The sequence below is a fragment of the Thermobia domestica genome, chromosome 2 (genome assembly GCF_964235325.1).
Source record: "Thermobia domestica chromosome 2, izTheDome1.hap1.1, whole genome shotgun sequence".
Classification (NCBI taxonomy): domain Eukaryota; kingdom Metazoa; phylum Arthropoda; class Insecta; order Zygentoma; family Lepismatidae; genus Thermobia; species Thermobia domestica.
Genome location: NC_137455.1, coordinates 271,272,982 through 271,293,765, shown reverse-complemented (window position 1 = coordinate 271,293,765; position 20,784 = coordinate 271,272,982). Strand labels below are relative to the sequence as shown.

At 37.4% G+C, this 20,784-nt stretch overlaps 1 protein-coding gene across 1 annotated transcript in view; it reads right to left on the bottom strand.

Moving 5' to 3' along the window:
* Myo95E (Myosin 95E) overlaps positions 1–20,784 on the bottom strand; it is a 1,268,077-nt gene that overhangs the window by 656,144 nt on the left and 591,149 nt on the right. The window contains exon 2 of the mRNA XM_081748709.1: positions 15,093–15,247. Within this exon, the coding sequence (XP_081604835.1) occupies positions 15,093–15,230 (138 nt within the window). The 5' untranslated portion in view covers positions 15,231–15,247. The remainder of the gene's footprint in view (positions 1–15,092; positions 15,248–20,784) is intronic.

The following is a 20,784-nucleotide window of genomic DNA, read 5'->3' as shown; positions in this document are numbered from 1 at the left end:
TTTTTGTTTGTAAATTTATTGTTTCAAAATTTTTTGTTTGAAAATTTTTCGTTTCAAATTTTTTGTTGAAAATTTTTGTTTCGAAATTTTTGTTTTAAATTTTTCGTTTCAAATTTTTGTTTTGAAAAATTTTTAGTTTCAAGATTTTTGTTTAAAAGTTTTCGTTTCAATTTTTGTTTTGATTTTTTTTAGTTTGAAAAGTTGAAAAAAGTTTTAAATGCCAAGAATCTTGTTCAAAGTTTCCACCTAATTCCTAGAGAACATTGACCAGGGACCTCGTCGCGCATTAAAACCAAATCATCGATCACGTGACTGTACTACACCCGAAGGGTCCTACCAAATTGAAAGGGGATACCCATCCATACCTTATAACCTTAATTGAGTCAGTAACCGAACACGTGGTTGTACTAAACAAATTTGGTAATAGGACCACCGAAACATATTGAGGTCCTGTACTATGCTTCAATTGGACAATTTCAGTGGACCCCCATTGCCAAAATTTAAGAAGGGTGCCCATGTCTTATGATAAGAAATGAACCCCTGTAATCATAGAATCTCATCAAAGGGGATAAAATGGACCAAAAAAACAAACACGTGGTACAACGTTTATATTTTGGCAATTTTTGTACCCCTAAAAGGGAACGATGTGGACCATCCAAATTTATCATGATACATATTGAGGTCCTGTACTATAATACCAAATGTTGAAATTGGGCATTTTCCAAAATTTAAGGGGTGGACCAAGGTACCCCTCCCGGGGTGCACCAATGTACCCATGTCTTATAATAGATAATGGACCCCTATACATGACCATATAATCATATAAGGTAATAGGACCTCATCCAAGGGAATAAAATGAGCCAAAAAACCAAACATGTGGTTGTACTAAAATTTGGCAATTTTGTACCCCTAAAAGGGAACGAGGTGGACCACCCAAATTTATCATAATACATGTTAGGGTCCAATACTATAATACCCAATGTTGAAATTGGGCAATTTCCAAAATTTAAGGGGTGGGCCATGGTACCCTTCCCAAATTTTTCAAGGGGTGCATTAATATACCCATGTCTTATGAAAGGTAATGGACCCCTATACATGACCATATAACCATATAAGGTAATAACATCTCATCAAAGGGGATAAATTGAGCCAAAAGCAAACACGTGGTACAACGTATTGCTTACGTTTATATTTTGGCAATTTGGTACCCCTAAAAGGAAACGAGGTGGACCATCCAAATTTATCATAATACATATTAGGGTCCTGTACTATAATACCAAATGTTGAAATTGGGCAATTTCCAAAATTGAAGGGGTGGGCCAAGGTACCCCTCCCAAATTTCTCAAGGGGTGCACAAATATACCCATGTCTTATGAAAGGTAATGAACCCCTGTATACGCCCATATAACTATATAAGGTAATAACACCTCATCAAAGGGGATAAATTAGGTCAAAAACCCCCGAAATTTCAATTTTTGGCAATTTTTTACCCATGAAAGGGAACGACATAGACCCCGAATACTGATAGAGGTACATACTATGGTCCTAGGCTACCATACCAAATTTTTAGATTTGGCAATTTCCAAAATTTAAGGGGGGTGGTCCTATGTACCCCTGCCAAAATTTAAGGGGTGGGCCAAGGTACCCCTGCCAAAATTTAGAGGGGGTGGTCCTAGGTACCCCTAGGTCATTGACCCCGGGGCAAGGTCATTGACCTTTGACCTATGACGTCACAAAAATTTTTGCTGACTCGGCTGGACATACGCGGACCCCTACTACTCTCACATACATGATGGAGACACGTGAGTCATACCGTCTGAAAGGCAGTTCCATTCTGAAGAGAATATGGGCGACATATGACCCTAGGGTAATTAGGGATGTCTCAGGAAATTTTTTCCCTGAGATCATAGTGTTTTGGGGTAATTTGGGGCACTGTGGGAATTCTTGATAAAATTTCTCCCGCCCTTAGTATTCAAGATAGAAACTTGAAATTTGGCACACCCATTCAGTATACCAAGTACTATTTATCATATATTTTTTAGATAGCTACGTTCACACAAGAGGGGTCCAGGGGGAGGCAAATTTCGAGAAAAATTTTTTCCCTCCGACATCATTTTCCCCGCTTCTGGTATATGGTACCATTTGAAAGCCAGCTCTATTCTGAAGAGAATGAGGTATGAACTATGATCCTAGGATAAATAGTGACGATGCAGTAGCTACTTGACTGAAAGTCTAAAAAATAGCCCAAAAAGCCGGGATCCTAAAAGGGATCCTAAATATGCCACTCCATAGAATACAATATTAAATATTTTGCGCTGATTCAAATAAAGTTCCTTCTGAGCATTAATATTTCTAGTGAAGTTATTATCATGTGATGCATTAATTAAATGCAGTATTGTACTTACTTTAAAGTGATCGATGCAAGTAACAAACGTTTATCCAAGTTATCCAAGTTATTTGACAGTTAACTCTAAGAATGTACTTTCTTTTTCTCCCTCCATTTTCAAATATGCAGAAAATGAAAACATCAACTGAGGAGGAGATTACTCTCATTCCTGCTGCAAAGCCCAGACAAAACAAAATATGAACTGCACTTCAAAATATGCGTAGTGGATGTAAATGGGAATATTCCATTAATACATATTGCGTGTTTTCCTCATGTAAATATTTGAGTATTAATAATAAAAATAATAATAATAATAATAATAATAATAATAATAATAATAATAATAATAATAATAATAATAATAGATTACTTTTGCTTATATACAGGGTTTGTATGATAAGTAATGAGACCAGGTCTGGAAACATTGTTTTATTGATCTGATCTGTACAGGGACTTAAAAGCTTTCGAAGTACTCTCCTCTTGCGTCGATGCACTTCTGCAATCGATGTTTCCACGCTGCAAACGCCCCCTGGAAGTCAGCAGCCGGCATGTCCTTTAGAAATGTGGTCACGGCTGCTTGGATGGCTGTGACGTCTGCAAAACGGGTTCCTTTCAAGCGTGGCTTCAGCTTCGGGAAGAGGAAGAAGTCGGCCGGGCTCACATCTGGGCTGTAGGGTGGTTGTGGAAGGACTTCCACCCCAATCCGGGTTAAAAAGGAGGTCACTAAGAAGGCGGTGTGGGCAGGGGCATTGTCGTGATGCAACTTCCACCGGCTAGCGATCGCCGGTCTTTTCCGCTTGACGCTCCTGTGCAGTCTCTCAAGGACTTGTTTGTAGAAGGCGGCGTTGACGGCTTGTCCTTGGGGTACAAACTCCTTGTGGACCACCCCCACATTGTCAAAAAAAACAATCAACATTGTTTTCACCTTTGACTTCGACATTCTGGCCTTCTTGGGGCGCGGGGACGCAGGAGTGTGCCACTCCGCGCTTTGACGTTTCGTTTCAGGGTCGTACTGGAACACCCACGACTCGTCACCTGTTATGACGTCATCTTCAAAGTTAGGGTCACTGTTCATGAGGTTCAACAGTTCCTGACAACAATCAACACGTCGTTGCTTTTGTTCGTCAGTCAACACTCGCGGCACCAGTTTCGCACAGATTTTTCTCATTCCCAATTGTTCCGTCACAATCTTGTGCACTGTTGTGTGGTTCATATCGAGCTCATCAGCAATCAATCTCAACGATAATCGACGGTCTGAGTTCAGGAGATCCCTCACTTTTGCCACAGTTTCGTCCGTAGTCACTGTTGTCGGGCGTCCAGCCCTCTCCAGATCCTCAACGCTTTCCCGGCCGTTCCGGAACGCACTGTGCCAACGAAACACCTGGGCTTTGGATAGGGCTTCCTCTTTGTAGGCCTCCGTGATGAGAGAAAGCGTCTGAGTAGCCGTTTTCCCCAGGCGAACGCAAAATTTGATCGCATAACGCTGTTCGATGGAACCCTCCATGTTTGTTGATTTTCCGCCGTGACAAGAATGTTCACAAGGGCTTTGTCCAAGGCTTGTCCGCGCTCCACTAAGGCTCGGAGCCAACTGACGCGCGGTGCGTTGCTTTGCTCGGACCCCCCCCTACATCCTCCATCACCGACAAACCCGCTCCAGCGACACGCGCGCCGCGGCGCGGCGAGTCTCATTACTTATCATACAGACCTTGTATTCATTCTTTCTTGTTAAATTAAAGAACAACAAAACTAGTATGTATACATGCACATAAATTCAACTCTAAACAGTGTTAGAAATACAGCTAAGAAAGTTCTTTAACACAAATAGATTTGGTAGGGTTTTTTGTTTCATTCAATAATGAAAATATAATTCTGAGTATAATTTTAAACATTTCATTATACATTAAATGTTATTTATATTATTAGTTTGTCGGGCCTGCCCTATTTATGGGATTACGCTTCGCCACTAGTCATACAATGTTGTCATGCTGTAACATGTTCTTTTAACTCTTCATTGTTGTTGAAGCGGTTACCACCAAGGAAAGGCTTCAGATGCAGAAACAGATGAAAGTCGCTAGGAGCGAGGTCGGGACCGAACGGAGGATGGCCAAAAATGTCCCAGCCAAAGCTTCCAAGGAGTTGTTGGTCACATTCGCAGTGTGAGGTCGTTGGTTGTTTCGAATGAAAACCACACCTTTGGAAAGCATTCCTCTGCCCTTGTTCTGTATTGCACGGTGCAGTTTCTTAAGCGTCTCGCAATAAACATCTTTATTGATTATTTCACCTCCAAGTAAAAATTCAATCAGTAAAATGCCTTGTTTGTCCCAAAACACTGTGCACTATGTCTTTTCGGGATGTCAAAAATTGTTTTGGTTTAACCTTTGTTGGGAACGAAGTGTGCCTCGATTCCATGGATTGTTGTTTCGTTTCAGTGGTGTCATAAGCAACTCAAGTTTCATCCCTCGTGACTATCTGCGATAAAAAGTTCTCGCCATCATCATGATAACGTAATAAATCAAGTACGCTGCCCATCCGTTGTTTTCTGAGTTCTTGAGTAAGAAGTTTAGGCACCCAACGTGCTCAAAATTTAGAAAACCCAGATTTTCAGTAACAATCTCGTAAAGTGTTGTTCGTGAAATTTGTGGAAATTCAAGATTAAGAGCATTAATCGTAAACCTACGGTTGTTCTTAATCCTTTCTTTGACTGCACTCACCAGTTCATCAGAAACCGCAGGTGGATGCCCACTTCGTTCTTCGTCATGACTTGATCACGCCCTTCCTTAAATTGTTGGACCCATCTTCTCACCGTTGAATCACACATTGCATTTTCTCCGTAAACCTCGCAGATTTGTCGCTGAATGTCACTTGGTTTTACGGTCTTCGATTTCAGAAAATTAATCAGAGATCTAATTTCACAAGCGGCGGATTTTTGATCAACACTGCCATTATAAACAATCACTACGAACGACGCACAACACAGAGCGATCTCAAAATGGCGTCATTTCGTTCTGCTTGGATCAGAGTAACTAGTGCGTATGAGCGCAACTGCGATCGTAGAGCCGCCGCGGAGAAAAATCGAAATGAAACTTATTTTACTAACTTCCTATCATATATAAGGAGAAATCAAGGTAAGAGAAAATTATTAATGAAATAGCACCAAAATTTCCGGAATTATTGGATTTTTCAAAATGATCTGAAAAGAAACTAAACTCCAAGAGTAAACTACTCTTTCTGGATCTTTTCAGGACAAATGAGATATGCCATAATGTCAGGTTATCAAGAAAATCTTTAAGAAATAAGAGCAAAATCACTTGCTTTTTAAAAAGAAAATTGTTAGAAAAGAACTGACTACATTACCATTCTGTCTGAGTCGTTCCTGAGAAAATCATCCGAAAAAAAAACTCACTGCCAAGACATTTCATAACAAATAAGTACGCCATATCGTCAGGTTCTCAATTAAATATTTATCTATGAAGTACAGGGTCATGCAAAAAGACCTGTATTTGGAGAGGGTGTTGTGTGAGTTGTGACGGGGATACAGCGTGGGAGAGGATATCGATCGATAGTGCAATATGTGCCATTTTAAGTAGTCGCAAAGGCGTGGCACGGTACGCATTTTGTGTTTATTGTAGAGAAGTATATTCGTAATGATGGTTCTGTGATTACTACTGAGCGAACATTTCGCATTCGGTTCGGACTTGGCCGACATGATTCTGTTCCAGATAGAAGAACTATTCAAGTTTGGGTATCCAACTTTAGAGCAACAGGTTCTGCACTGAGTACAAAATCATCTGGCCAACCGCGGACAGTAACAACACCAGAAAATGTGGCAGATGTGAGAGGTTCATCCAGCAATCTCCAAAGCGTTCAGCACTTAAACAACGTACTCCTCCGCAACAAACGTGCGATGCTCACCGTGTCACGCCATTACGACTACTTAAAATGGCACATATACCACTATCGATCGATACCACCTCCGGTGTCGTATCCCCACCACAATCATACAGCACCTTCTCCAAATACGAGATATCTTTTTGCCGGACCCTGTGTGAACAAAGTTGCCTAATGACACTACGTTATAGGGTTGTTATTGAGAAAGTGATTTATGAAATATAACAAAATCGTTAGAGCTGTTTCCGACATTTCCACCCTTCAATAAACTCGTACTCATATATTTACGAGTTGGAAGAACATTAAAAAAAAATGGAGAATCTTATGGAAATATTTCGTACAGATTCTTTGAACAGTATGGCTTCTAGGCGAGTGTACATGCATCAGGGCGGAAGGACGGACATTCAGAAATGACATTTTTGGTATGTAGGGTCACGAAATGTGTATGTCCATTGAAATTTCGGATCTATCTTTTTTCTAGCGTTCATCATATTTTATTCTCTCCTCTTGTCACTCAAAAGTAAAATTGAGAACCCAATTTTTAAAGCTCATACTCTTTTAAGAGTACCCAGAAATGTAGTACACTTTTTTTTAAATGTAGACCTCGATTTGTCAAATAAATTTCACTTTTGTTTCTCTAACTTCATCAATGCATAAGCATACAGTAGTTTTCAAAGGGATGTGGGTGGCCAGCGTTTAGCTCTTTCAACAAGACTGAATATACTCTATCATAGACATGGGTTGGAAAGCCTTAATTACAGTAGCATGAATGAGTTTAAGCTCTATTGCAGATTCAATGAGCGTGGCCGTCTCGGGAGTAAATGTAACGGGAGGAATTTATTAATCAACTTACATTAGAGGTTGAGTGGGCGTTTATTAAGGGTGGTTGAGCTAATTGTGTACACACTACCCACAACATAATCGCGATAGAGTTTACAAGATAAAACAGAAGAGTAATATATATAGAGAGAGAGTACATGAAACCAGTTGACAAATCAACTAAGTGTATCCTATAAATGCAAATTTAACCAACATCCCCTAGAACGACTCTTGTTTACATTTTACTGGAAAACTAGAAGAATGCAGAGAAAATCTTATTAAGAGAAGCTTTAATTTCTTGAGTGGTTCGCCCAAAGATTATCTTGCCATACTTTAGTCATTTATTTCTCGTATAATTGTACTTATTCACAACCAATCGCAAATAACTGTTATACTTTAAATTAAAAATATACTGAACAACTGGCAGATCTGCTGCTATATCAACATTAAATTACAATTCTGTGAAACATAAAAAAATATGAGTGATATTGTTATACTAAAGGTGGATTTTAAAAAGTAAATGGCCGCTCTCCTGTGGAGATAGGCCATAAAGACCTAAAGACACTTTGTGAAGGTAAAGGGTCCACACTCTTTTGGTTTAGGCATTCATGAATTGTGTTGTCCAAGAAACGAGAAATATAATTTTTCGTTTCACAAATCTCATGAGCAACACTCCATATGCCTGTAATGTCAGCATCTTTGCATATTATGTATACTGTGAGAATTTGCCTTCTTAAAATTAGTTACTAGTAATAGTTTACTACTATGAACGACTATTATGTTCGTTTGAGTACGAACATTGATTATGGAACCTGAGCAATGGGCATTTTTAATTAATGCTAATTATTTTACAGTTACTTCTGTAGAACGTTTGAATCCCCTTTAACTACGTGCACAATTCTATCAAGACTCTCTCCGAAAGTTAAGTACACATTAAAAAAAACCGAGACAAGTCGGGGAAATCTTATTTCTTGTCTCATCTCGTATCGTGAGCAACACTACTCAAGGATGTGATGTATTCAGCAGCCTCTTTCCTTCCCCAGATTGCCACAGGCACCCTTTTTAAAAAGGCTGGTAGATCTTCAAGGTTGCAACCTCACCACTGACGGCTGAACACGAAATTTCCCGTCCGGTCATAGTAGATGAACTATTATTCCATAAAAGTACCACTAGGAGTGGTCCAGTGTAATTTGGCTGAAAAATAGTACAGTGGAAGAAAAGTCATTTTTAAAAAATCTGAAACTAGAGTAAGTGAACTTCTACTATTCGACACGTACTTTATATCTGCCTCTTTTGCAATAATCTTCGTAAAATTGAATTTAATCGATTAAACTTATAATGTGTTTTTACTTTATCTTACAAAATAGATATATTGTTTCGGGTTGAAGTTAATTGGTCAAGAATTCTGCAACTTGGCTTTAAGCGATGGTAGCCGAACTAAGGCGCAGTACAGGTAGAGGAGTGTTAAATATGGTAGGGAACCTAGTACCACATATTAGGCAGAAATCAGCCGCAGAGTAGAGCATTCTAGGTAGAAATCTCTGCCACATTTTGATCGCGGCACAGTGTTCTTTGTCCTCCATCCAAGCAAACGAGTGGGCTGCAGCCCAAATTAAGTTCTATACTATAAAGAGTTTTGTGGAATTCTTTTTAAATGTGCTTAGATTTTGTTTTATGTCAATTACCAAGAAGGTTTAGGAGAAAAATCTAAAGCTAAAAGACAAATAGATAAAAGGTTTTCGAAATACAAGTATTTTTGTATGCCCTCGTTATGCAGAACAATATCTGGCGTTCTGATATGGGACGAAATAAGAAAACAACCTACTGACTTTTGAATAAATATCACAAGTCAGTAGGTTGTGCACTTGCACTTGATACTTGTAGGTTGTGGAAAATGCACTTGATACTTATGATATTTATTCAACGGAGTATGACTAAGGCACTGTACATTAATGACGTCTTCAATATCCTATTCCCATTTTTGTCTGTACACATTTTGTGTCACTATCGTCCACTAGCGTAAAGTCCATTACTATATTGGCAATGCAACCCAGCATGTTCTACTCCGTATTACACTAGGTCTCCGGACCTAAGCTCTATCAAGTACGTGTTCCTGTAGGTTATGGTTGGAAAGTGCCTAATCCTCATCCATCCTTCGATAACTCCCACCAAACAGTCATGCCAAAATCAACAATGAACGTAGGACACCAGACATTCAGAATCTGTACAACCGGCTATCTATTTGAACCTCATCGACTTTCTTTCTTATGTTTAAACTCATGTGGCTACATATGCTATTAATGTGAGAAATATGTGATTTCAACATCTTGTATAAAGGTAACCAAGAAAGTTCTGTCACTTTTTCTGAAGGTCTGTGTTCAATTGGCTCTCACACAGTGAGTAGCATGCGAATGGAGATAAGGTGAAGATCAGTTGTTGGTGTTGGTATATCCAACGCACTACCTGGTTGTGGCGGTTCAGTTACACCGTGAACCTGCGTAAGAACAGAGTGAATATGGGACCTCCACAGAGCGTCATAAGGGCGTGTATGCTGTACAAGTTCAAACTGGGTCAAACGCCGCTACAGCGGGGCGAAAGATATGCCAAGCCTTTGGTGAGGGTATCGTGAGTACGCGGGCAATGAAGTGATGGTTTAACAAGTTTAAGGATGGTGACGAAACACTCGAAGACGCACCACATGGCGGAAGACCAACACATGTACAAAATGAAGATCTCCTGGCAGCAATTGAGGCAAATAGTGGCCAGACATGTGAGGAACTGGGATTACATACAATTCAGTGTGAGTGGAGAAACCATTCGGGAGCACCTTCATTAACTTGGGAAGCATTGCAAGTTGGGTCGATGGCTCACACATGATTTGACTACGGGCCAGAAGGCAATGTGACCAGAAACCTGGGCTCTTTGCTGTCTCGTCTGAGGAAGGAGCCATTTCTGGATAGAGTGTTGACATGTGATGAGAAGTGGGTCCTGTAAGAAACCCCACGGTGCCGTCATCATTGGTTAGCATCCCACGAACTGGTTGCAAAACAGCCGAAACCAGCACTGTACCAGAAGAAGGTCCTCCTGTGTGTTTGGTGAACTGCTCGTGGCATCGTGCATCGGGAACTGCTACCAACTGGTGAGAGCATCAATGCAACTGTATACTGTCAGCAGTTGAGCCGTGTTCAAGAAAACCTCAAAACTCTGGAGCCAGCATCTGAATCGCAAAGGGGTCCTCCAATCACAGGACAACGCTAAGCCTCACGTGGATAGGATGACCCGGGACACCATTCTATGCCTTGCATTGGAAACACTATTGCACCCGCCATACTCCACGGACATTGCACCGTACGATTATTACCTTTTCCCTTTCTTGGACAATCACCTTACAGGATACCAATTCAAATCCCTAGTAGATGTGAAAATGCACTTGATACATTCTTCGCTTCACGCCAAATCAAGTTCTACCGGCATGGAATCCATTGCCTTCCAAAAAGTTGACAGAGGGTCGTCGATGTTGATGGGGGACTATTTTTGATCTTCCAGGTACGTCGTAGGTGTTATATTGGTGTTCGATGGTGGCGGGTAAAAAAGCGACAGAACTTGCTTGGTTACTTTTATAAAACATGTAAAACATGCTGGAATTGTTATCAGCTATCATAATCTTTTTGCATATTAGCTAAAACACCCCTCCTACAAAAAGGACGAATGGGTTTATGGAAAAGAATTCGAACCTCTCTCCCTTAAGGTATTCATTCTAATGAAAAAGTAATGATAGGAAATACTAATATGATCCTCTTCATAATCCTATCTCTCATCCCTGCCAATGAGGGATGATGAGTTCCACTATCCATCTCAGCGAAACCGAAAGCTATAGATTGGACACTAATATTGGCCGTTTTTGATTATTTTTACATGTCACCCCTTCCCACCCAGCTCTCACTCCCATGCCGATATTATCAATGTCATATCATAAGATTCTTGGGAGATCTAAAGTTGATAATATGCCAAGTGTCATTTTAATTGATTCAGTAGTTATTGTGAATGTTTGTTAGATGAGATAACACACAAACTCACATTCGGTTTCATATGTTTAGATTAACTTTGAACCAAATCCGTGAATTCCTATTGGATACTCTTGAATGCATCTCCCAGTTTATAGGACCTGTACAAAAACGTTGCTAAAACCATAGTACCTCATCGTCCCCAAGTGCGCGTAATCTTGAGTTCGATCTCCGGTATGTGTACTCAACCTTGAAGAAACCTGAATAGTTGTTCAGATCTCACTTGAAGCAGTAGGTTCAGTCTCATTCAATCTCAATATTACAAGGGACACTAAACTCCAATCAATCAAAGTAGAATCATATTATGACCTATTAAAATGAAACGTTAAAAAGTTATCGGAAACATGGACCAATTACACGATATGTGTGAGCTATACGTTGCTAGAAAGTGCTAGAAACTAGTTTCTGTAGCGCTGTTTAATAACAGATCTTAGCTCACAAAATCACCATTAATTTGAGGAATCAGAGTCGTATTTTGGGATCATACCATGTTTCTAATACAATGAATATTCAAAAAATCAAAATGAGTAACTGGTAAAAGTCCTCTCGAAAACCAGCCTTATTTTTTGGCTGCTACTATGATAAATTTAAAAGAACGCTTTTCTCGACTTACGTCTACAAGAGCTTTTTTCTTCACTTTGAGTAGGCTTAGTCCTGGCTTCGTGAGCGATGACGTGATTTTATTGAAACGATACATTTGAATAATTTTGTCGTCCCTCTATAATCTTACAGACTCGGTAATATTTAATAAACAAATTCTGATGCTTTCACAGTGGCCTCCCCTATGTCCATCAAAACTTTTCCAATATTTCACACTTCAATGCAAATAACATATATTGCAAATGGCTAACGACAGGCAAATTATGATTTCAGAATCAAATAATTCATTGCCCAGAGAGGTGCAGCGAGTAAAATAAATACAGTACCTCCCAATTTAAATCACCCCTCAAAATTTTACATTTTAATGTTAATACTTAGCAATTATATATTTTAATGTTAATAAAGTGCTGAAGATAAGCGAATTGATTGATTAAGTAAACTGATTTTTGTTTATGCCCATTGTTACCAGGAAGGCAAGTATTTATAAGCAAATATACATATAGAACCTACACCTTCGCTGTAGTGCGCTACATGCACTTTCACCGGGAATCGAACGGGAAATCTTGTGCACCAAACGCACAAGATTTAGTTACTAGACCAAGAATGGAGGTCACTAAACGAATCCCTACTTCACAGTCTACAGCCTATGACTCACAATAATATAGAATAGAAATTAGTCGTTCAATAGCACGTCCTAGGACTACTAAATGTTTTAAAGCAGCTTTCCAAAGTCTGGACAAAAATGACTTTCCACGTCAAATAGGAGCATCTTACAGTTTAAAGGAGAGGAATATGAAATCATGAAAGAAGAAAAAAATATACTTTTTTATTTATTATTCTCTATCTGGATTTTTCAGTATCTGATACGAAATATGATGCGAAATTAGGATAAATGTAAAGGTTAAATGACATTTCAAAGGATTTCAAATGACAATATAGTAGTAGTTTATGGTGTTAATATGGTGTTAAATTTATGGTGGTGTTAAATTTATGATGTTAATACAAGATATTGTCGGATCAAGTACAGATAATCATCTTAAATAGAATTTGTAAGGTGTACGTTTTATTAAATTTTAATTTCTTATGTTAAAAGTCATGCAAAAATGATTACTTATGATCTTGTCAAATGGGTTCTAGTTATTTAAGCCATATACTACACACTAAGTCGAAAAAGAAAACTAGTAATCATTCTTTGTTTAGGGAATGAAGGCTTGGCCTTCCACTAACTTCTTGAGTTTATATTACTAATGCACGATATGTCTAACGTAAGGGTGACAACACAGGTCACGGGTCAATTGGATCACTTAAGTCCGACTTTTATCCGAACCAACCGAGTCTGGAGCTCGCTTCTTAAACCAAACCTGACCCGGAAGTATCCTATGTATCAACTTTACAGCATTACTGCAACATTTATAGTGAATTAATGTTGCCCACTATTCGAGCTCATATATTTGTGTTTGATTCTCGATGTGACATTTCTTTGGCAAGATACCAAGTCTTTAACATTTCAAGTATAATTTCATGACTATTCGTCTTCCCATACTGAAAAATAATGAAATTGTTTTGAACATAGACTATACAAAAAGATTTAATAAAACAATGTTCGGGCTTAGCGGATTATTTTATATTCTTCAAAGTTGTACAGGCTCACTTGATTAAACTTTGAGATCTCTCATAAGAAAATCATATAGTTCTTTTTCTGTAATTCTAACACTCTTAAGTCTTTCGTGGGCCATTTTATACGACAATGTATCTTCAAATTTACATTTATGAGTCGTCCAAGTTTTTGGATTTAAGTTTAGTGTTTACAGTATGGGCGTCGTTCGTGAGGGCCACTAAGAGAGCCAAGTCCTCGAAAAAATCGCTTCGGTGTCGTAGGCTTTTTAAATCTGGAGGAGTCAGATTAATCAAAATCAAAATACTTTTTTTCGACAAAAGTTAAATGTACAAAATTGTCTTAGTTTCTTTAAATAAGTTTGACTAAAATCTGGAGGCACGCGTCCCCCCCCGACCTCCCTGCTAACGACACCAGTGGCCCCCCTAGGATCTGAGTGTTTTTGCTTGGATATCTGACAACTAAACACAAACATTTAATAACCCTCCTCCCCAAGTTATTTAGAAACCTGCGCCGAAGGTTTGCAGTAACGTAATTTCATTGTGAACAGATACACTGCTGGAACAAGGAATTAGTACATCTTGAGCTATCCCTACAAAAATAAAGCATCTCGAGGATTTATGTGCAAGGGATAAAACATGTATAGGTTTGTTGTTCGTCTACTTAACAGCCCAAGTCGCTAGTCATAAACCATCGTTGCCAATTCGCATAAAATGTTACTCCCGAATGCACAATAAAAACTGGACTTAACAAAATAATATACAAACAATGAAGCCGATACTGTGATGGTGAATTTTGCTTATATATTACTGTACATTGTTCCATGCTCATTGCTAATATAAATTATTAGACCGCAATATTGAGGGAAGGAAAGCTAAAACATTCCAAATTAAAAACAAAAAAGTTTGAAAAACGTAATTAACCACAAATCACATACTTATATAGTAGATGGAAGGACACGATCAAAACAATATATATATATATATATATATATATATATATATATATATATATATATATATATATATATATATATATCTTTTCGAGTGTAATTCCCACAATTCTGAAAAAAAATCATGGTTCTGATGGCAATATCGCCAACCAGTGAAACAATTTCCTTTCGTGTGAGCTATACTTCCTATTTCCAACGAAAGAGTTAAATTTTTGATAGACTTTGCAATTATCTATTATTTGCGTAGTACTCTGACACGCATATAGCAAAAGAGAATAAAAATTATAGATTTAGTGAGAAAAAATAAAGAGGAGAGAATCATAATTATTGGAATCACAGTAGCAGCCTCAAAACAAACTCATATGTGTGACGATGTTCTGCTATCTCCGAGTCATACCGGTTCTATCCGAGTACCATGTCAAAACGGATCACTCAGGTTCGCGAACTTCATGATCTGTGAGTTACGCTTATCTAATGACGTGGACATGCGTATCTTTTGTACCTTGTGGGAGACTCGAAAGTTTTGAAGTGATCTAACCTTAAAGACTAGAGATTTTCATTTTGGCTACGTGTGATGGAGACAAAAGTATAGAGTAGAAACATTCTTGAAGAGACTTTAACTGAAACCAATAAACTGTAAAATTTTAAGTTTCTTTTATCACATCCCGTTCCGTTTACATAAAATTCAAACATATGCAAAATATTTTAGCAAAAACATATATTACAAAAAATACAATTAAAAAAAGTATACAATATGGAACAACTTACATATATCTGATCCCTTTTAAATCGCTGGTGGAGGTTAGCAATGAAGGCGTCCTCTGTGAGTGGATCAAGGAGCACGGCGTCTGAGACACCTACTTCCTGGTCCAAGCTTAGAACGTCCGGAGGCCGCCGGTAGGCCATCCTCCACCTTCTCACCGCTGAAAATAAGAACAGAATACACGTAAGTAATGGTTACGAAATTTAGAATACGTTATTTACAATTTAGAATACGATTAGAATGCTACATGACTAGTATTAGGATACAGCTAGACCGATATATAATGAAAACTTTCATGTAACAATGTCAAGCAGTTTAACTAGAGTTAAGATATATAGGTGCGCACCTCTTGTTTCTTTTAGAGCAAGAAAGGTTTCTCATAGAGTACTCAATGTATCAAATGTTGCCTCCGGATGGGAATATAGGTCATTTTTCCAGCACCTTCCCTCCCTTTTTGGACCTTTTCTCCTTTATCTGGCTTTTGTACCCATTTCTCCGCTTTTTACTACTACGTTCTAAACTCTCCAAGGAGAAAAAATATCGGCAACCTCTATTATGTATCGTCTTTAAACAATCAGTTTTTTAAAGACGAAATTTACAACACTGATTTATGTGGAAACTCAATACAGCAAACCACCCGATCTTCAAGTAATTTCTCGAAACACTTACATGAATGTCAGTACCGATTACAATACTTTAAGAAAGCAGTGTTTTGAGCCACGTAACCGTACAAAGACTTACGAGAAAGTCTCGGACTGCGATGTGGGATTCATACTTAATGAAGTTGCAGACACAATTTGTCAGATACGTTTTGAGCCTTGATCTTTCTCCTGAAAGCCAATATTGTGCCAAATGTATGAATTAGAGAACACCCAATGTCAGTACAATGCAAAGTTAAGTTCGTGAAAGTGTCTTGATGGTTATGAATCAGACACTCCGTATGGTTTCTGTAGTTAAGCAACTGAAATTTTTGTTCCTATAGTTAAAGGATTTAATATGTTCGACACATTTCCATCATAGGGTTTGAGAATCTATTAGTAATGAAAAAGATATTGAAAATCAGTTGATCTCGACCCTGCAGAAAATTCTTCTAAATGCCCCAAGTCTCACTGTTCCCACATACAAATCACAATCTTGATCCTTCTATTTCCGGTTCATTACTCGCTGGGTATCATAGATTGAGTGTTGTATTTCTATTTGACAATTTTGACATTATCAAACAGTTTGCGTCTTCGGTATTGCTAACCAAAAGGGAAAAAAATTAGATAATTCGTCAGAAAAAAATTGGACATTGTCCAATTTGCAGATCTATAAAGTTGTCATTTAGCGTTAATATTAAATTTTCCCACTGTTCTCTGTGGATGCATCCATATGAGGAAGTTTTAGCACCTATAAAGACGTTTAATCTCAAAATAGAAACATACGGTTAACAACTTAAGCGCTCAATGTTGTTAAGTACAGCAGCTTTGTGTTTCTTCCCTTTCTGTTGTGACGTTTAATATAGATGTATATATTATTCTCTCTCAATCTCTCTCTCTCTCTCTCTCTCTCTCTCTCTGTATCCAACTAAGGACGCCACAAAATAACAAACATTCAGATTTGGGTGGTCCCTATAGCAGTAACACACAAATGAGACAGATAGGGTAAAGCACATCCAACATACTGCAATGTCTAATTCTATGATCATGATATGACCGGTTTCGAATTAATACAAACAAAATTACACTCGATAGAAAATGTGACATTTTTCAAAAGCCTTTATTTCGAAAAACTACTTATAATTATCTCATCCAATTGCATAAATGGTTTTCTAAAGATGTGGAGGTCACAATGCCGTTTATAACAATTTAATACATCAAACCATTCTGGAGATATGGTGAAAATCATTAAAGTTTACGACATTGATTAAAATTATGTGTTTCCGAGGATTTGTTGTAATTATACAAAAGGTATTGTTGTAATGCTATAGAAGCAAATTATATCAAATATTGTTTATAAAAGTTTCAACAAATAAGTAATTTTAAACATTGCATCAAATTTTACCATTTTTCATATCTCTCGAATAGTTTGAGTTATAAAATTGCTGCAAAGGACATTATGATCTTTATGCTTACTGAAAACCATGTAGGCTACGTGGTTGGATGTAATACTTATCTACACATTTGTTCTTTGAAAAAATCAAATTTTCAATTAACTTTGTTTCTGTTTGTTCGAAATACATCATATGATGATCGTAGTATTATATTTATATATTCTTTGCTATGGGAACTGTTCCTAAAAGTCCTAATCCTGTTTGTAAATCTAGTGCTAAGAAGTAAAGTACCGGTATGTTGGAAACGATATGGGGAATGTTTCAAATTAATTATATAGTTATAAATAATCATTGAAATTATATAAACAGAAAAGGAGAAATTATGGCAAAATAATTTTCCAAGGGTAATAAATTATTCCATAGACGTCAAAATTCTTCTAAATTCAACAGAATCTAACCATGGTATATCACAATGTCAACATTTTGGCGTTCTGCGAATATAGATATTCTTTGGATATCGCACATATTGAAAGTATTTAGGCACAATCGTGTCAGTAAAGTAAGAAAGACATACACTGACCAGCCAAAACGTTACGTCCACCCTGTACTGTTCGAACGAAGTCGTTAGGGTGACGTAAGAGGCACGAAGGACAGCAGAATCGCACGCCAGACAGTGATAAGGATCTCACTCGATCAGTCAGTGTGGTAATTGTGCAACGAATGAAGAAGACCTGTGATATATCAAGAGTTTGATACGGCCCAAATTGTGATGCCCACACGGCTAGTAACAAGCAAATTGGAAAAAACGCGACTTAACGGGTGTTCGCGAGATGGTGTGGTTAGAGTCTTCCAAAGGTAGGAAGAGGACGGAAAAGCCAGTACCAAATAAGACATCGAGCGGGCATGCCCAATTAAAAATGTCGGGTATGTAGAATATTGAGTTTATTAAAACCGGATAGGGCGCAAAATGTGGCACAATTACCAGCAGGCTTTGATAATAGACAAAGCTCGAGTGTGTAGAACATATAGTTTACTGTTTTAGGTATGGGTCTCCAGGTTCGTGTTCATTGTGATTGAACCGCAGAGCAGTGGCACAACGTTGCTGGTTTGATGAACAATGATACTGCCTTTACCAATGGCCAGGTCATTCCAACAGGAGCTCATGTATTTAGTATCCTACATTAAGCTATTGGTCTACGTTTCTTATAGCCTTGCTGCTAAACGGAATTTTGAACTCAAACCCAATTTAATTTAATGATCGGGTTAGAATCTGTCTTTATCCAGGGGAACAGCTGTGCGAGACGTGTACAGTAGGATGACGATAAGACGGTGGTGGCTATATTATGATTTGGGAATCTTAATACAGTTACCCATGTGCCCGATGTTGAATACTATAACTATGATATGACATATTTTTAACGCGTAGAAACAGTTATACAAAGAATTGAAAATTTGTCTTTTTTCAAAAGATTTTATTTAAAAAAAGTTTTGGTAAGTGTCACATTCAATGACATAAATATGTATATGGTTTACAATAAACGTATAGATCGTAATGTCGTTTACGGCAATTTGATATCTCAGCCTTTTCTGGAGATACGATAAACATTGTTAACATTTACAACACTGTTTAAAATTATATAATTGAGAGAAATTGTTGTAATAACAACTACAAAAAATATTACTGAATGTTATAGAAGCAGGCAAAAGCAATTTTCACAACTACGTTACTTTAACTAGTACAGCAATCTCTACCCATGTTTTTCGTATTACCGGTACGGGTTGAGATATCAAATTGCTGTAAAGGGCATTATGATCTCTAAGTTTATTGTAAACTCTCTAAATTTATTGTAAACCATCTATATGGTTCGATGTGATACACATGTAAACACTTTTTCGAATTAAAATATTTTGTAAAAAGTCATTTTCCATCTGTTTTACTTTTGTTCCTACACGTTAGAAATAAGTCATACCATGGTCGTATTATTTGACACTGTAGTACTTCCGATATGAATTGCCCAGTCCATCTCACTTGCGTTATTACTGTTGTAGATATCTCCAAACTTTGGATGTTTATTCATGTTTTGCGACACTGCGGAGCCCTTAGTTTCTAACTCCGAATAATAAATATCGCAAGGATCTGTACATCCACATGTACTAAAGCTACATGTTTTTACTATAAACACATGTTTTCATAATTTGTAAATAAATAATGGTAAACGACGGAACTACACTTTCAGGAAGAGACGAAAAGAACACGGAGAACCACGAAGAAATCCGACAACCCCTCCACAGGTTCTCCCTCCAAAAGATGGCCATAAAAGAGGACGTTGAAACCAAGAAATCATAATTGTCTTGCATCGATCGTTAACCTACAATACCTACTCCCAGAGCCGCCATAGACTACGGAAGTATTAACCTTTAATACCTGCTTCCGAGGCTGCCATGAGGTACGGAGATACCTATCCCGTTAGAGGCTGCTTTGGGCTAAAGCAACATCCTATTTATCAGAGGCAACATCTTATGCCGAAGGGGGTTATTCCTACCCTACACTGAAAATATTTATTTAGAGTATTTATAGACTTAGAGAAAACGTGCAGTAAGTTTGTTCGATACTTATATACAACATTTTTATAATAAGAAAAGGCGCAGAGCTAAAAATCCCGTGTACATCATTGACTCTAACTTCAGAATATTATACCTAGGTAATATAGTATTGTAAGTTTCTACTCAGCATGTAGATTTAAACATGTAGTAAACTGACGTAAAGCCATAAAAAAAATGTTTAGTTGATGATACTGTTAATCTTGTGGTATTGTAGAGTATGTCAAACGATACCGCCTCTATATTTGCATATTATAAAATTTCATTGATTTTCATGAAATTACTTTAAAAGTACTATGGGTGTTTCAAGATAAATAGTACATTTTGTAATGCAGATATGGTAATAAGAATTTCGTGTGGAATAACTGCAAGCTCTAGAAAATAGCAGAGACAGACGTCGCATTTTTTACATGGATAAACTGTAAACATAAAAGCAAAATAAATCCAGAAGTAAGCGACATTCTACAGAAAGCGATATATCAAAAAGAAAATAACATGTTGAAAATGAAAGATGATTTGATACCAAATGAAAAACTTATCTTCATTAAAATAAATGTTGCTATCTATCGAAGGAACTCCTCTCCCTCTTCTATGACTCCATCTTTCTTCAAAAGAAATACTTTTTTTATTCTCCATAAAACTCACTCTCTTTTTAGCAATTCTAATATTTTCGATGAGTTTACCTATGCGGAAGTGACATATAGCAGACATTAATCTTTTCCGTTACTTGAACACCGACCCGTTTCCAAAATAATCACATTTATATCACTAACTGTGGTTGTAAGCAAATATAAAGTAAAGTACTTTATTATAGGATATTGAAGTGGATTTAAGCCAATTTTTTTTCTAGTAAAGCGATCCTGACGATGAACTTAAAAACTAACATATATGACTATTTTTATCTCAGTTTTCTTAATAATAGAACGTAATAATATAGTATTTGCATATGTTACACTAATAATTGATGCGACCTGATTTATAATGGAAGAATTGAATGAACGGCTAGATAAGAAAACTTACATACAGAAGAAAGCTTTAACATTACACAAAGAAAAAAACGTAAA